Genomic DNA, 17217 nt, shown 5'->3' with positions numbered 1-17217 from the left:
TTGCCCCAAGTCCCCATGGCCAGCCTTACACACGCTCCGCCTATGCCTGCTATGAAGTACTCATCCATTTGAAAGGTTTAAACTATATCGCCATGCAGGTCTAAACAAGTGATCAGATGTGTGTCTAGTCTAGTTTTTATTTGGTTTGTAACACAAGGACTTTCAGCATGTGTTCCTGTCTTAAACACAACTTTATTTAAAAGCACCACATCAAAAGCGCACTGAGTTTTTCTGTCTGCACTCTAAGTGAAGTCAGGCAGCTGCTTGAAACAATGAAAGGTTATCACACACTCACACACTCCTGAGCCAGCATGCTCTTGCATACACACACGTACCTCCCCATCTGCCTGGAAGCGCTCTCAAAAAATTTGGTTTTGGAGGCGACACTACGGGGAAAGAGAGAAAAAGAATACATCAATGCATCGCTGATCGTGAACAGAAGTCATCCACTAAATAAGACAAGACTGAATTCAACTATTTTGTCCATATTTTTCACATTTTGTTTTTCATGTGCTGTTGTTGTTTACATGCTGCAATGAGTAGGCTATTACAAACATGAACTTCATCAGATGACAGGAATCATAAAATGCTGCAGTTTCTTCTGAGGCTGAAGTTGGAGTCTTGAATCCTAACCATGGTAAAGGTTTTTTTTTTTTTTAGTTCTGAGTCACTCTAAATTTAATTCACATGTATTGACATTTGCATTGAAACTCAGTGCGTGTGCATTTATACAGTATGTGCATTTGAAACTGTTAAGGAAATATGGACAATATGAGGATATCTGACAGAACAGTCATGCTTTTAGTATTTTGAGTCAAATTTAATTCACTTTAGTCTGAAATTTTATTCTATAAAAATAAATATTTTCTTTACAAAATTCACAGTGGCTAAAAATATAACACCAAACATTAACAAAATGTTCAAACCATTTTAAAATAAAGCAATAAGCCCCAAGAAGCCGTGGTTTACAGTGAATTTATAACAGCTAAGGGGCGTTGTTAGGCACGACGCGAAGCGTGTTATAAATTCACTGTAAATTTACGGCTTCACGGGGCTTTTTGCTTTTATAAAACAGTTATTCCATATATGTAGCAAGGTTTCACAAAATAAAACAAAGCAAATAAAATGTAATGATATTAATAAAAACATTATTCTTCTGCCAAACAATGTAGTTCCTCAGAAACGGTTGTGGTTACAACAAAGTGGTTGCCGAGCAACACACAGACGTAAACAAAGGTGTATGTTTGTTGAGTAATTTACAACAGCTTCGAGCGTGGCTCAACCAATCAGAATCAAGGACCAGAACTATCCGTTTTATAAAATTATTTTATACATTTATTAATTTATTAAGCAAATAAACAAAATACCACATGTGAAAATCTGAGCTGTTGAACTAGGAGTATACTGAAGCACTTACTTTGTTATGAACGTCATGCTTTTATTATACTATATATATTAGTATATAAGACTGATATTAATTTTCTGTGTTATAGGGAACAGCATTATGCAGAGCATGTGGTTATGGCAACAACATACTATATTTACAGTCTCAGTTAAATATTCTGTCTAGCACATTCAAGTTCAAGCTCATCAGTACAATCAATTTATTATCTGTGCAGGTGATATTTATGAAATTGTGCATCAATATATATGTATTTGAGTGAGTTAATTAGCCTGCTAGCAAAGCAGTTCAATTAAGCGTCCTTCAGCTCAATTCTGTACATAATGATTTGATTATTTAAACTAGTTCTGTCTACATTTTTCTTTCATTTATTAATACCTTGCATTGTTCTGTTTTCTTCTTTCCATCAACTATATTAATTTTTTTTACCAGTAATTCTGTTGATGTAACACTGCTGGTACTGCTGTGCTTACACTTGTGAGGATCTCCATTAGACTTATTGTTCATAATTAAAGTGATTCTCAAACACCTTTGCCTATTTTTAGATTTTAATTAATACATTATTGGTTTTAATTCATCTGTAAAATGTATTATTATTATTAACAACCGTACTGCTGTTTTTTTTTTTTTTTTGAGAGAGAGAGAGAGAGAGAGAGAAATTTGCCCTTCACGAGTAAAGCAAACACACCTCATTTTCAGGGAAGAAAAAAAACTTTGAGACTATGCTGAAAACAACAACAAAACTATTCATCTTTCAGTCTGCCACAAGAATGAAAGAGTAAGTATTCTGAGTGTATGTGTGATCTCAGAAGAAAATAGATTGAGCCTTTCTGAGATAAGACACAAGACAGTTTGACACCATGACCAGCACACCCACGTTTTCTCAGATCCAGAGTTGGTATAAAATGACTGCTCCATGCCCATACTCATAGAATGGTAATTATGAGGATATGACAAGCTGAAATGTATGCTTGATTCAAGATTAGCTGTCTTATACAGATAAAGTCTGCTGTATATAATATATTTACAATGGCTTGTGGACGGCTTCAGATGCTTTACTAACTCTCTCTGTTTTCTCAATCCCTGCAAATCCTTCACTGAAATTGGATATTTGTATTTCCAAGCACTGAAACTCAACATTAATTTAATGTGACTGTCTAGAAATTTCATGTGTGTTTTTCTGTTAAAAAAAAAGAAAGAAAAAAAACCCTCCGAGATGTTTAAATAAGAATTCACTCCCTTTGTCGCAGAAGTTTTGAGTTTACACAGATGGAAAACAACTGCGTTAATGAGGACACAAATGCCATCAAATTGACTTCTACCTGTGAACCATTAAAATAACTGTTGCATTTTCTGGATAAAAACCCGTTAAGGGATCATGATGAGTTAAGAGCAGTCCTGGGTCTGAGTTAAAACAAATGCATGCATTTTGGAAAAACATTTAAAACTATATCCAACTGTTTGGCTGTCCCAGTGGGCACCGTTGGTTAGATAAACTATCAAACCTCCCAGATGTTGCCTAGAAAAGGTCATCCCTCAAAACTGTGTGAACCAGGAAACTTCCAAGAGCACCACACAATCATCTGCAGGATCTACAGCATTCGCTCCTTGACAACTGAGTAAACACGCACCAGCGAACCATTGCACTAGTCCTGCGAAACACTGGCCTGTATGGGGAGGGTGGCAGCAAGGAGCCATTCCTCAAAAAGAATCATGTGAAAGCATGTCAGGAGTTTGCCAAAATGCATAAAAGCGATCCAGCTGCAATGTGGGAAACGATCAGCTCTTGGTCAGCCTAAAACAATCTGGCAGGCACAAATCTACAGTATATCTGCCCACACCACAAAAAGCCCCATCCATATGACAAAGTATTGCAGTGCTGCCATCAGGTAGGGCAGGAACCGAACATGTTCATAAAAACATGAGAGAATGGATAATGCAAAATCCACAAAGGTCCTACAATATAGAGCAGCAAAATAGACTGCAATAAAATCAAGACTTCAGCATGGAATAGTGTAATTATGAAAGAACAAATGGCTGAAATGTAACTAAATAGATGAAACAATAACTAATAAATATTTGTAGAGAATGAAATCTATTGTGAACTTCGTACAAAGTTTTCCTCCAAAAAGGCTTGAGGGTCTAAAGTAGTAGTAGTAGTAGCAGTAATAATAATAATAAAACATATTACTACTGCACAATAATTTCAATATTCAATTAAAGCATTAGTTCACCCAAAAATGACAATTCTGTCATTAATTACTCACCCTCATGTCGTTCCAGACCCGTAAGACCTTCGTTCAGGATAAAGCGCACGCATGCTGAACGTAAACAACGCTGATTACATTGATTACGTTCAGGGGTACTCTCCAAATTGGCGGGAGACGGTAACTTGGGGAGAAGAATTGCTGAATAAATGATGTTATTATTGTTTGCACACAAAAAGTATTCTCGTAGCTTCATAAAGTAAATACCACAGAATTTAATGACAGATAAATTCAGACAGAATGACAGAATTTTCATTTTGGGTGAACTAACCCTTTAATAAAAAGTGGACAGAGACCCTCTCACTACTGAAGCAGACAGAGATCTGAGTCCATCCTAAGTTCAGGTATAATGTAAATGCCATGAGAACTGGCTTCTTTTTCCACTCTGTTCACTTTTGGCTCAACTGAAAGTGTTCTGAGTTACTCTTTCTGTTAGCAGGAAAGCTTAGGCAGAACATGACTAAAGCCCCGTTCACACCACGAACAATAACTATAAAGATAACGATATTAGCGTCCACACCAGCGAACGATATCGTCTGCTTATTCTAAGCGCATGCGCGTCTGCCACTTTAAATTCTTGAGCTCGTTACAGCAGGATGGATTCTGATTGGCTCTCAGTGTTTTATCGTTCATCAGCTGGAGAAAAATCGTTTTGAAAGTGATTCCAACGATATCGTTTCACTTTGTCTCTATCATTATAGTTGTGGTGTGGAATCTGCTATTCTTTAATATTGAGAACGATTTTTAGAACTATATCTTTATAGTTATCTTTATAGTTATCGTCCTTGGTGTGAACGGGCCTTTAGTCTGGACTCTCGAGACAAAGACTTCTTTTGGTCTTGATATACTTAAGTGGCAACAATAACAGATGTCCAGTGTTTAGATTGAATTTCAAATCATTATTGCAAGATAAAGTTTTCCAAACATTTCTGTTTTACAAAATCGTTGTATCTATATTTAAATTCTATACTATTTTCCATACTAAATTCTAAATTCAGTCATTTAAAATGATATAAGTGAATTTAGACATCACGATATTATAATACCGTACAGTACAGTATGAAAAATGGATATTAATTTTGACATTTTAATAAACATTATTATATTAGTTTAACTTTAAAAGATTAACTTTAAGTGAGCATTAGATGATGGAAAATGAAATCTAAATGTAAAAAAATATTTTTTCTAAATAATTATATATCCAATACTGACCTAAAAAAAATGACTGAAAAGTTTTGGTGCTGATATATAGCATGCATCCTTAAAATTGTGCAGCCCTACTGCAAAAGACAACCTGTTTTAATCTGCCAAAAAAAGAGAAAGAGTTTTTCCTTCAGAAGGTCCAGAAATGTCTAAGTGAACATCACAGTGGCAGAAGAACAAAAACGTATCTCAATGGCCCAATCAAAGTCCTGAACTCAATCCAACTGTGGCGTTACTTGAAAATTGCAGTGGACAGGTGTCGAGCAAGTAACCGGAACAATGTGGTGCAAATCTGCCTGGATCAATGTGCCAAAATTACACCTGAGCAGCATGCAAATCCAATGCTGCTCAGATATATCTTGTCACTGCTGCACGAACGCCACTCCCTGTGTGATATGCAACATATTTCAGCTTTTTGGCAATATATAACAAAAAAAGAAATTACGCTACAAAAAAGAAATTGGAGTTTCCAAAAAATATTACCACAGAGAATCATTAAGTCATAAATCAGCAGTAGCATCACTGTAAAGTAGGGTTTGTGGTGAGTGATGTGCACTCACTATGATGCTGGAGTGTCTTCGTTCTGAGTTTTATTGAGGAGACGAGAGGGTGGATCTGGTGGTCGAGTGGGTGGCCGGCAGATGGAACTCTTCTCTGAGAAAGATCGTCCTTTCACCCCCTGAGCCTCTCCTGTTACACACACATACACACACACCTGTTACAACCATGACTCACTGCACATCTGTGTTCTGCTGACTCTAGATCACATCATCCTATGATGATCATTCAAACCTCAAATGCCATACTGTGCTCTTACATCACAGGAATCAGTTGTTTAGGGTTCACTGACATACAAAAATGTCCATTATACAGAAAAGAGAAATCCTTTAATAAACCCATACCACGTTCTTAGACGTGCTCTTTGTTTTCGTGTTCATTTTGTTTACTTTTGTAATTTTCAAGAAAAGTTTCAATTAAGCATGTCTACATCTTAACCACTATTTAAAATATATTTTCAATGTATTTTCAAGGCATTAAGTGTTTTCATGGATTATTCAGTTTCATAAATATCATTTTACAACCTTAACTAATCTTGCATTTATCTAATATTTTATGAGACTTATTGGCCTTGGTCATGAGGGTCTGCAGCGATCCTCTCTATGATATAATTTCCTGTTTTATGTTTTTTGACTGGATGTTAGTTGAACCAAGTGACTTTGATTTTTGATGGACACTAGTTTTGAAATAGGCCTATTTATAAACAGTGAACAGTAAATAAATAAGAAAAATATTAGATTATGCCAAATTCACAAGTTTTTCTTTTTAAAAAACAATAATGTCATTTAATGAAGCTTCTGATATTAGGACAGTTGTATCACACCCAAAAAAAACAAAAAAACTGTGATGGACCGTTTGAGCATGTCTGTTGCTTGTTTACCGATTGTTTCTTTGAGTTGTGGCCTCCTTCCTTGAAAAGACTGAGCTCGGTTCACTGTCACTCTTGATTCCCCATTGGTTGTCACCATGGCATCTGACCTCTGACCAGCCTGTATCCTGACTTCAAGCCTGCTGACGTCCGAATCCAAGGGACGGAGAGCAGGTCTGGGGTGAGCAGGCTTCCGAGATGTCGGAGAGGAGAGCGGGATAGATGGAGGAGAGATGGAAGGAGGTGTCAGTTTTGTTCTTTGATGAGGAACCGGACTGGTGAGGCCAGTGTCTCCCTCGGGTTCACCGCCATTGTGGGTGGCGCCGTTCTGCTCTCGCCCTGCAAAGCAAAGAGTCAGCGAATGCAGGCAGTTTAGATAAAACACTACTAAACGTCAGGCAGGTCAGAAGCATAATTGCAACAGTTGAGCCCTGAACATTCCGCAGAGGGGAGATTGTATCAGGGGTGTCGTTAAAATTTAAAATTTCCTGTTCCTGTAGTTCTGGCTTAAAAAAGGGAGGCCATGATGGTTCCAATAAATAAATGAAGAGAACAGCTCGACAGATGCTCCGTCCTCTTGTATTTCCACAATACGAGAAATACAAGCCAATAAAGACTCAACTAGTCAGAATCAAATTACCCAAAGTGAGTCATTTCATTCCAACAGCATCAACACAACCAGAACATAATGGAAGTTTTTAAATGGCTTAACTCAAACACGCTGATTGTTATCAGCTCAAGCCACATGGTCAAAGTCTATCTTTTGAAAAGCCTGCTGCTTTTAACCTAACTTTAATTATCTCTTTTTAAAGAAATGACATTTTCTGTGGTGTGGAGTTAGCATTATTTCCTTGAAATCGTAAAAGCTAACTGCTTTTAGTATATATCCAAGAGTACAAATTCTGACGCTGTTGGCATTTACACCAGACTCTAAAGTTTCTTTGACACAATGAGGAGTTTTTTTTTTATGGAGGGAAAAGTGTTTTATACTTTGTTATTTAACTGAGAAAAGGTGAATATAGGGCATAAAAAAGTACCTTGATTTGAAATAAGGTATGAATAAAACTTTTCACAATCTCCAGTTTAATGTTTGAACAGGTGTCATATAAAAAAGAAAAGGGAAAAAAAGTTGCTATGGCCATGTGTGAACCAAGGACATGAGTGTGAAACAGAGCTGTGTGTGTGTGTGTGAACAGCATCAGTCAAAACAACCAGTTGTGTGTGAGCTAGCCAAACTAGACTTGTACACATTTGATGAACACACATTCACAAACACACTGGCATTTTGGCAGGGGTTCCCACACAACCAGTTGCTCCTAATACTCCATGACCGTATCTGTATTCTCAACAGAAACACACACATACACACAGGGCCAAGTTTAAGCACAAAGATGCACTGAAACAGGTGGCTTGACACTCACACACACACACACACATGCACAAACACACAGATCCCACCCACAACGAATTCAACAAACAGGAAACAAGCAGTTATGATCTACTCAGATTAATGATTTGATTGAAAAGTACACCAGAAGGGGAAAAAATTTTATTCCACTGTTCTGAACAAGCAAAGATCCAGCATGCTTTAATAAGCCAAATTTCATGAATATACAAATGAACCAGAGTCATATTAATGGATTAATGCACGCAGTCATTTTTGATCAAGATGGAGAAGAAAGGCTCAGATGTTAATAATGAAAATAGCTTATTAGTGGAAAAAGGTCCAAAAGCCAATCGAAAACAGATTGAGAGAGACTCATAAACACATGCAGAAACACTGGGTAGCGCACACAAGACACACGATGGCATACCCACACTCGTATGCACTCATTAAAAAAATACACATATGCTGGCACTCGCGCACACACACACACACACACACACACACACACACACTTGCAGACCCATTGGCACTGATGCACAGACACACACACACACACACATACACACACACTGCAGAAAGGCAGGTAGTCGTTTAGTTTTCATGCTCTAGCGAGTGTACTATTAGCTTGACTGTTGTTAAACATATGGCTCACAATGAGGGGAGGACAACATGTCAGAGAACGAACATTTATCAATGCAGACACACATTCGCATACACATGCTTCAAGATCCTGCAGATTTAATCATACAATTCGCAATGTGCATGGAGGCTTCTAAACTGGCACATGAGGAGTGTGTGTGTGTGTGTTTGTGTGTGTGTATGACAAGAACATCTGGGAGGTTTGGTTGTATTTTCCTAATTTAGATAAAATCTCTTAAGGAAAAACAGATCCAGTCCGAGGTCCCTTCCAGAACCTATGAAACCTGATCAGCTGTTATGTTTGTGTGCCTGCTAACAACATCAATGTTTAGGTGTGTGTACTGTATTTAAGCTCGCAGCACAAAAACAGGCTTTGCAGAAAAGTGAAAAGCAAAAAAGGAACATGTAGAAGACAGAAAGCTGAAAAATCAAAGAAAAATATTGAGAATCATTTTAAAAAACACCATATATCGAAATAAATCTAAAACATAATATGTCTTATCTGAGCTGTTTAGATCTTTATCAAAAAGTCATAAGCAATCTTTAAAAAAAATGAAAATAAATGTAAAATAATAATTTTTTTTAAAGTACAATATAAAAAAATCTGTCTTCATCCATGCTCCAGATAAATTCTTAAAAAAAACATAATTGATATTCATGATAATTCACTGAAAAGGCAAAAAATATGTATTATATGACAACGAAATGATGATGATGATGATGGCTATCGTGCTGAAGACTATTTACGCTCAAAAACTGGAGGCTGAAGGCCAGGGAAGAGACGAGGTGGGCGTTTTGAGATTGTAATTGGCTGCCGTCTCCGTGGCGTCACCCTTGGAGGTGGGATAGGAGGAGGTGTGGTTTCTTCAGGAGGACCCTTAAAGATCTGCGAACATCAGAGATGGCAGTAATTACATCAATCTATTATTACTATTAGTGCCACTGAATAGGTGACAAAATATTGTTAAAATTGTTCTCTCACACAGCATTTTTGTTTTGGTTTAAAAAAATGTAGTGCAAATATACTCTTTTCTGTCTGAGCGTTTCGCTTGTATAGTAACAGATACAGAGATAAAGGGTGCATGTCTGACCTTGCTATAGTCCTCAATGAGGATCTCCATGACAATGTTCTGGAACTTAATATCCAGCATGGCCGCTACAGTCTCCTCCTCTGCTCTCATAAGAGTGGGGCCAAATATTACACCCATATTCGACACGGTCATCAGATTTTCAATGCTGTGGCTGCAAACACTATAAAAACACAGAGATAATGTAGTAAGGTCTTGGAAAAAATACAGGGATTGTCCCCTGTGATAAGTACTGTATAACTTTGGATAAAACTGAAAAATGTTGCTTGGTGTCTGCGGCTTATTATAATAGGCCTACTAGCCCAGGGCCAGGGTGAGAGAGTTTTGGGAAGTCTTTCTTCCTTGGACCACTGTGGCATTGTCACTGGATTGTACATTCGTTAATCATATAAATGTGCTTATGCCTTGCAAACTTTAATGTTTGGCTTACTGTGATGTATTGAAAATAGTTGTACTGAATTCTGTGGATTTAATCTTGTTACCAAGGTATCGTGCTCAAGCTGGCTGAAATAGATTAGAAAGTGTTTATTTATTTATTTATTTCATGAATATGTTTTCTGGCACATATAGAAAAATACTTGCTATATTATATGATTATAAAAGAAATTAATACTTTCATTCTGCAAGAATGCATTAAAATGATCAAAAGTTACGGTAAAGACATAATGTTACAAAATATTTCTATTTCAAATAAATGCTATTCTTTTGAACTTCCTATTTCACAAAGATATTAAGCAGCACAAATGTTTTCAACACTGACAATGGGAAAGGTCACCAAATCATCATATTATAATGATTTCTAAAGAACCATGCGACACTGAAGGCTGGATAATGACTGCTGAAAAAGCAGCTTTGCCATCACAGGAATAAATTACATTTAAAAATAAATTAACAGAAATTGCAATAATATTCCACAACATCATCGTTTTTACTTTATTTTTGATCAAATAAGTGTAGCCTTAAAAATCTTACCTAAACTTTATTAATATAATCCTAAATTTAATTCCAATTTACATTAGCTTGTTTAGTATAAAGTTCAAGCTACTTATGTGAAAAAATTGTGCGCGACACACACACACACACACACACACACACACACAATATGAGACATGGAGCTATAGATCAGGTGATTTATTGTCATGTTTGTCAAAACACATTTTCACACACACAACCTGTCACATTAATCAAAATACAACTAGAACATTTAATTATAAAGGTACACCCAAGCAAGCTGAGCAGCGGTTAGAAAAAACACAGAATGTGAGTGTGTGAGTTTTGAGTATTAACACGTCTATGTTCACGCGTGCCTGCATGTGTGTGTGTGTGTGTTACCTGACCAGGTGTTTGATTAGCAGTTCCAGCATCTCTCTGTTCCGCTCTGGTAGTTTGTAAACAAGTGAGTGAACCGCCCCTAACCGATAGTCCAGATTCTCTGACTCTATGGAAAAAAATGTTGGAAGTCACAAACACACTATAGATGTACATGATTCACATATTGTTCTAACTTAACTATTGCATCACAGTCTGTGTTGAGTCGCACCCAGAGAAAGTGCGGTTCATGCTACATTTCACTGCCATGACTCACATTAAATGGTAGAAAAGGAAAGACTTTAAAGAATGCAGTGTAAAGGCAGAATGAAGCAGACAGTACATGTCAGTGCACTTCTCCATCTACGCTAAAACTAATAGAGCTGTTAAAGCTAATACAGCTGTTTAATTGTGTTAGCAAGCTAGTGATTATTTTCTTCCTGCAGACATCTCACGGCAGTTTGCCAAGAGTCTTTCAGCTTGTCCAAAGATAACTTATAAAATCCTAAAAGGATCAGTACAGACACATTTACTGTGAAATGTTGGATAAACACAGCATTATCTAAAGATACAGCCTGTGCTGAACCATAACAAAGATTACTTTATAGTGAGTGGAGCAAATACGTGCTATTGTGAACTCAATGTTTTTAAGACATGCTGTAGCATCTTTGAAAGAGTCAGACAAACCCTCTTGACATCTTTAAAATATACTGTATATATATAAAAAAAGAAGAAATTCTACAACATGAAAGACTGGGAGGTCATTTGGGCCAAGCGAGTAAAGCGCATTAAAGCGAGTCGTTAATCCCTCGACAGGTGTAGCCTTTTCCTCTGCTCCGCGGATTTTGTTTAGCTGTGTGTAATCTGAGCGCAGGTACGCAGACATGCTATAATAATTAAAGCTGCTTTAATGGCCTCTAATCTTATTATGGGGAGGATTACAATTCAGCACTTTCAACACAATTCACTGAAAATGCTCAAAGCTGGAAACACACTCACTCATGCAAACATAGACAGAGGATGGCTTGGTCTCTAATTTCTGATTGGATGAGCTGCGTTCTAACGTGTAGTACTATGCTACATTGCTGGCAACAAAAAACAGCCTAAAATAATGCTAAATGAACTATATTTCCTCCAAGAATAGGTTTTCTTCTGAATGTTATCAATTATTAAATGTATCTCTATTTATTTAACGCTGATGTCTTCTATCATATTCATATTGCTGTCATTTAATAAAAGAAATCAGTTACTTGAAACCAGACTTAATAATACCCATCTCTTTCATAAAATTACTGTGTCCCAAAGTGGCTTAATATTTTAAACAAAAGGGAAGACTATGCAAAACCAGTACAGTACAGGCAGCGCACGTCAGTTTGGGTGATGACATGATTAATCTAACAACACAAGACCACTGAAAGAGGTCATTTTTCTTTTAATGATGCTTTTATTATACGTTCATGTAAATGTCAGTCTTGTAAATGGCTTTTTCTCGGCCAGCTGCATGCTTGCTACAGCAGCGTGAGCAGAGGGATTCAGCGGGCACTCGGATACCATGAGAGGGGTTTTCTGTAGGACTTCACAATTCAGAATTCTATTTAATTGTGCATGTAATACATACAGTAGCTTAATAACTACAAAGTAATATAAGAAAGTTTACAAGGTTTTCCAGACTGTCCTGTAAGGGAGTGCCTACAGGATGGCACAAAGCATACAACCAGTACAAAAGAAAATATGTGTGTGTGCATTGAATATAGTTGTAACGTATTAAAATAAAAAACAGTAATTACCCTTATTAACAAAGGATGGGGAACTGTCTTTTTTATTCCTTCGTTTTATTTCATGAAGCTGGTAATTTTGCTACCTGAGGTATCAATTTAGCATTACTATGGACTGGGGTTGTACAAAAGTTTATATTTTGGTATAAATTCAATCCTAGTTCCTTTAATGTCATATTATATTGGATATAATTTAGCATTATTAGTAATATTATTACAATTGCTTTACTTAAAGTAATGGTACTTTGAGTAAAAAAAAACAAAAAAAACACTACCTTTCAAAAGTCTGGGGTCTGTATATTTTTAAAATGTTTTTGAAATAAGTCTCTTATGTTCACCAAGGCTGCATTTATTTGATCAAAAAATCAGTGAAAACTGTAAAATTGTTAAGTATTATTACAATTTAAAATTAGTGTTCTATTCAAATACATTCTAAAATGTAATTTATTCTGTGATGGCAAAGATGAATTTTCAGCAGTCTTCAGTGTCACAAGATCCTTCAGAAATTCTAATATGCTTGATGATCAAGAAACATTTCTTATTATTATCAATGTTGAAGTTTGCAGAAACCATGATTTTCTTCCAAGATGCTTTGAAGAATAGAACGTTCAAAAGAACAGCAATTATTTAAAGTATAAAGCTTTTGTAACATTAGAAATGTCTTTACTGTCAGTTTTTATAAGTTTAATGGATCCTTGCTGAATAAAGGTATTACAGCATTACAGTAAAATATTACAGTAACAGACCCTCAATTTTTGAATGGTAGTGCATTCTGTTATCATTGTCATTCAAATATAAAAGCAGCAGTCTTTTTTTTATGTAGGGTTAATAAAGTATAATGAAAAGCACACCCCAAAAGCTGCTTAGTTACTCACTCTGATACTTATTATTATTATTATTACTATTACTTATTATTACTATTATTGTTATTATTAATATTATTATACAGTACCGTTTAGTACTGAAAGAGCAGACTTGGTGCACTTGGACCTGCCCATCACCCCCCCCCCCCCTTTTTAGAGCTACATACGCTTGAGTTGAACTAAACTGGCCCACATACATATAAGAGTGTGTGTCTGTCTGTGTGTTCGCTGTCATACTTGCTGCTAAGATCAGTTCTCCATGCAGGTTGTAGGTCATCAGCGGTTCACTCAGACTCCTGGAAAAGCATGCAAATGTACAATACACACATTAAAAAAAAAAGTCATTTTTGGACTTCATAAAATCGTGTGTGCTTAACTCACCGCAGATAGAATTTCAAAGCACTAGTGATGGTCTTAATGTCCATGTCAGTGGAATTGAAATCTACATCCGCTGGACACTTTGGGTCTACAGAGAGAGGAGGACAGATGAAGACAGAGAGAGAGAGAGAGAGAGATAAATGGCCTTCCTCGGACGGTTGTTACTGTTGCGGAGTATGTGTCAGGGATTTTGTAACAGCTCAAGGACGCTCTCATGGACGTATATCTCTGCTTTGGTTTCCTTAGCGTAAAACAATTTAGGAAGTTCACAAAGCTCACTGCAGATATTAAACACGCCACAATAAGCTGGATTCAGAATTATGAGTCAATTAATTTATCGTCCACATAAAACACGATAAGCTTCTTAACAAGAAATAAAACATGTTTGTATATATTTGGTTGTAAATGTTTGTGTATAAATCTGGTTTACTAGTTTTAGAAACGCAATGTGTGTGTAAGAGCATGTTTGCATGTCTTCGCTTTGGTTTCCTTAGCGTAAAACAATTTAGGAAGTTCACAAAGCTCACTGCAGATATTAAACACGCCACAATAAGCTGGATTCAGAATTATGAGTCAATTAATTTATCGTCCACATAAAACACGATAAGCTTCTTAACAAGAAATAAAACATGTTTGTATATATTTGGTTGTAAATGTTTGTGTATAAATCTGGTTTACTAGTTTTAGAAACGCAATGTGTGTGTAAGAGCATGTTTGCATGTCTTCCTCTCGTACACACACACACACACACACACACACACACACACACACACACACACACACACACACACACACACACACACACACACACACACACACACACACACACACACACACACACACACACACACACACACACACACACACACACAGCAGATGTTCTTTTGGCCATTTCCTCACCAAAGAAGGCATTCAGAAGTTTCTGTACTTGAATGTTGCTGCCCACAGTCCTGTAGACTCCTTCCTGAGTCAGCCCTACCAGAAAGAAAGAGAAGAACAGAGAAAAACGAAAAAAGGAGGAAAGAGAAAAAGAAAGCATGATTTATAGACTGAGAAAATTAGAGAACCTGGCTTGAAGGAGAATGAAAGGGGGGAGTGTCTCGCAGTGGAAAAGTACAGCTCTACCGAAAAACAAGTGGTGAAACGGTCCCGCTTTCGGTTCGTGCTCAGCCGTCATTAGCCGTGCAATAACCCCAGATGATAGTTTGCCAGAGTTTACCAATTGTTAACATACACCATGTTGTGCCTGACGACAGGGCTGGACTTAAACGGCTGGGAAATCTGAGTAACGGCACGCTTGGCGACTGGCGAACACAAACATCAGCACTTCAAACAGAGCCATTGGTGCTCGGTGCTCCCGCAGACAATGTAACAGTGTAACATGCTTATTAATGGCCTTGAAATGCCTCTTCGTGATTTTATTCTCGTACTATAACAGCCTCTAGCATGGAAACACTAAAGCCAGGTTTCAAATGACTTGCCATGTTAGAGAAAAAGTGAGGGAGAGCGTATACATGTCTGCTATCAATTTGTATCTGCACACATTATTTTTTCTTTTAATTTGCATGATATGTTATTGATGAGAATATGTATGTTTCAGTGTGTGTGTTTCTGGTTCTTTGGCTAAATCAGCAGCAGTTTTATTTACAGTTGGCTCAAATCGTTGGATATGCAAATGTGAAGACAAATGGTGTGCTGCTTCCCTCTGCTGGCTGCATTTGAGACATGAATCCAATAAATAATAGTGGCATTGTGTTGTCTTTCCATCTCTGATTAATTAAAGCATATGGTGGCCATGAAGTGCAAAAACAGCAGAGAGAGTCAGTCATTTGAGAACAGGTGACTAACGTATTACACGAATATGAGATCATTTCAGAAACTAAAATAAGTGACTGATATTCTTTCCTAGTCTAATGTACCTTTTGTTTCCACAAAATTGATGCATTTTCTGACGAACTTGAAGCCGAGATCATTTAGCTCCACTGAGGGGAAAAAAGGAAATTCATATTACATATAATAAACAGAGCTCATCATCCCTGTATGCATTTCTCAGTAGGTTACTGCACACTATTTATGGTGTAATTTTATAAATGGTATTGCACAGGCTTGCAAGTATCAGAATCTATTAAGCAGCATTGTCTCCACCTATTTTTAGAGTTCTGCATCTTTTCTCTGAATAGCTAACAGACATCACTGAGATATCACACCTGCACAACCATTCAGAAGTCTGATGTCGGCAAGATTTTTCTTGTGTTTGAAAGAGGTCTTGTGCTAACCAAGACTGCACTTATTTGATCAAAAATGTTTCATATATTTTAAAAATGTAATTTCCTCCTGTGATGGAAAACTTAATTTTCAGCAGCCATTACTCCAGCCTTGAGTGTCACATGATCTTTCAGAAATCATTTTAATATGCTGATTTGGTGCTCAAGGAACATTTCTTATTATTATCCACGTTGAAAACAGTAGTGCTGCTTAATATTTTTGTGCAAATTGATACATTTTTCAGGATTCTTACTAGGGATGCACCGAAATGAACATTCTTGGCCGAAGCAGAAACCAAACAAAATGAAACACTGGGCCGAAGGCCGAATACCAAATACCGAACACGGTTTTTTGAGTTTTTTTCCCCATGTATTTTGCCAATTGTTTTCACCATTGCATAAATTATATAGCCAAAATGTGCTTTTTACTGTTTTGCCTTGCTTTTCAAAGAAAAAATCTATTAAAAAAACAACAATTTAAAAATGTTTTTTAACATTCTAGCAGACATTATACCAACAAAGCACAATTTAACTTAAAATTAATAAGTTAGTAAAATAATATTTTTTGTCCATCAGACCCCCTTCTTGAATCAGGCATGTGAATTTTTTTACTGTACAAATAAAAGCAGCCTTGCTGAGCAGAAGAGACTTCTTTTAAAACATTAGAAAATATTACAGATCCCAATTTGAACACTATGTGTGTATGATATAATAAATGTATTAACAGAGCTGGTGTAATTATTATTATCATTATTATTGTCTTACTTTTTATTTTTTCAGAACAACAGTAAAATTACAATACTAACATTTATGAATGTTGATGGAGTTCTTGCTTTTTCTCAACTTTTATTTAGGTGGAAACGCGCAGGAAGTCCTCAGCGCTTTTTGCAGATTTATAAATGTAAGTCTCATTACGAATACGTCGCACATATCTCATTGTCACATGCCTTGTAAAAAATCATAAAAATGTGTGAGCAACTGACGAGTAAGACTGTTTCAGAGCAGATTTTCCTCTCGCTTTGGACTTTGAACCCTGGTTAAAGGGTTAGTTCACCCAATGGTTGCTATTTGATCTCGTCATATCATTGTTCGGTACAATTTATTTGGTATTTTCTCTTATTCCGAACACCGAAAGAGCTTTTTTTTGCTATTTTCGGCCGAATAATTTCGGTTGCCGAATATTCGGTGCATCCCTACCTTTTACTGTCACTTTTGAT

General features: G+C 36.6%; 1 protein-coding gene across 1 annotated transcript in view; it reads right to left on the bottom strand.

The window, feature by feature from the left end:
- Window positions 1–17217, bottom strand: part of LOC107700916 (oligophrenin-1-like) — a 36110-nt gene that overhangs the window by 5048 nt on the left and 13845 nt on the right. Inside the window, exons 13-22 of the mRNA XM_016502768.1 lie at window positions 15656–15718; window positions 14637–14711; window positions 13740–13824; window positions 13596–13654; window positions 10745–10850; window positions 9416–9575; window positions 9072–9210; window positions 6311–6637; window positions 5433–5562; window positions 336–386 (exon numbers count right to left, since the gene is read on the bottom strand). Of these exons, the coding sequence (XP_016358254.1) occupies window positions 336–386; window positions 5433–5562; window positions 6311–6637; window positions 9072–9210; window positions 9416–9575; window positions 10745–10850; window positions 13596–13654; window positions 13740–13824; window positions 14637–14711; window positions 15656–15718 (1195 nt within the window). The remainder of the gene's footprint in view (window positions 1–335; window positions 387–5432; window positions 5563–6310; window positions 6638–9071; window positions 9211–9415; window positions 9576–10744; window positions 10851–13595; window positions 13655–13739; window positions 13825–14636; window positions 14712–15655; window positions 15719–17217) is intronic.

This window comes from Sinocyclocheilus anshuiensis, unplaced genomic scaffold (genome assembly GCF_001515605.1).
Source record: "Sinocyclocheilus anshuiensis isolate Anshui unplaced genomic scaffold, SAMN03320099.WGS_v1.1 scaffold438, whole genome shotgun sequence".
Taxonomy (NCBI): Eukaryota; Metazoa; Chordata; class Actinopteri; order Cypriniformes; family Cyprinidae; genus Sinocyclocheilus; species Sinocyclocheilus anshuiensis.
Note: the sequence above shows the minus strand (reverse complement) of the source record. Positions and strands in the feature narration are given on the sequence as shown.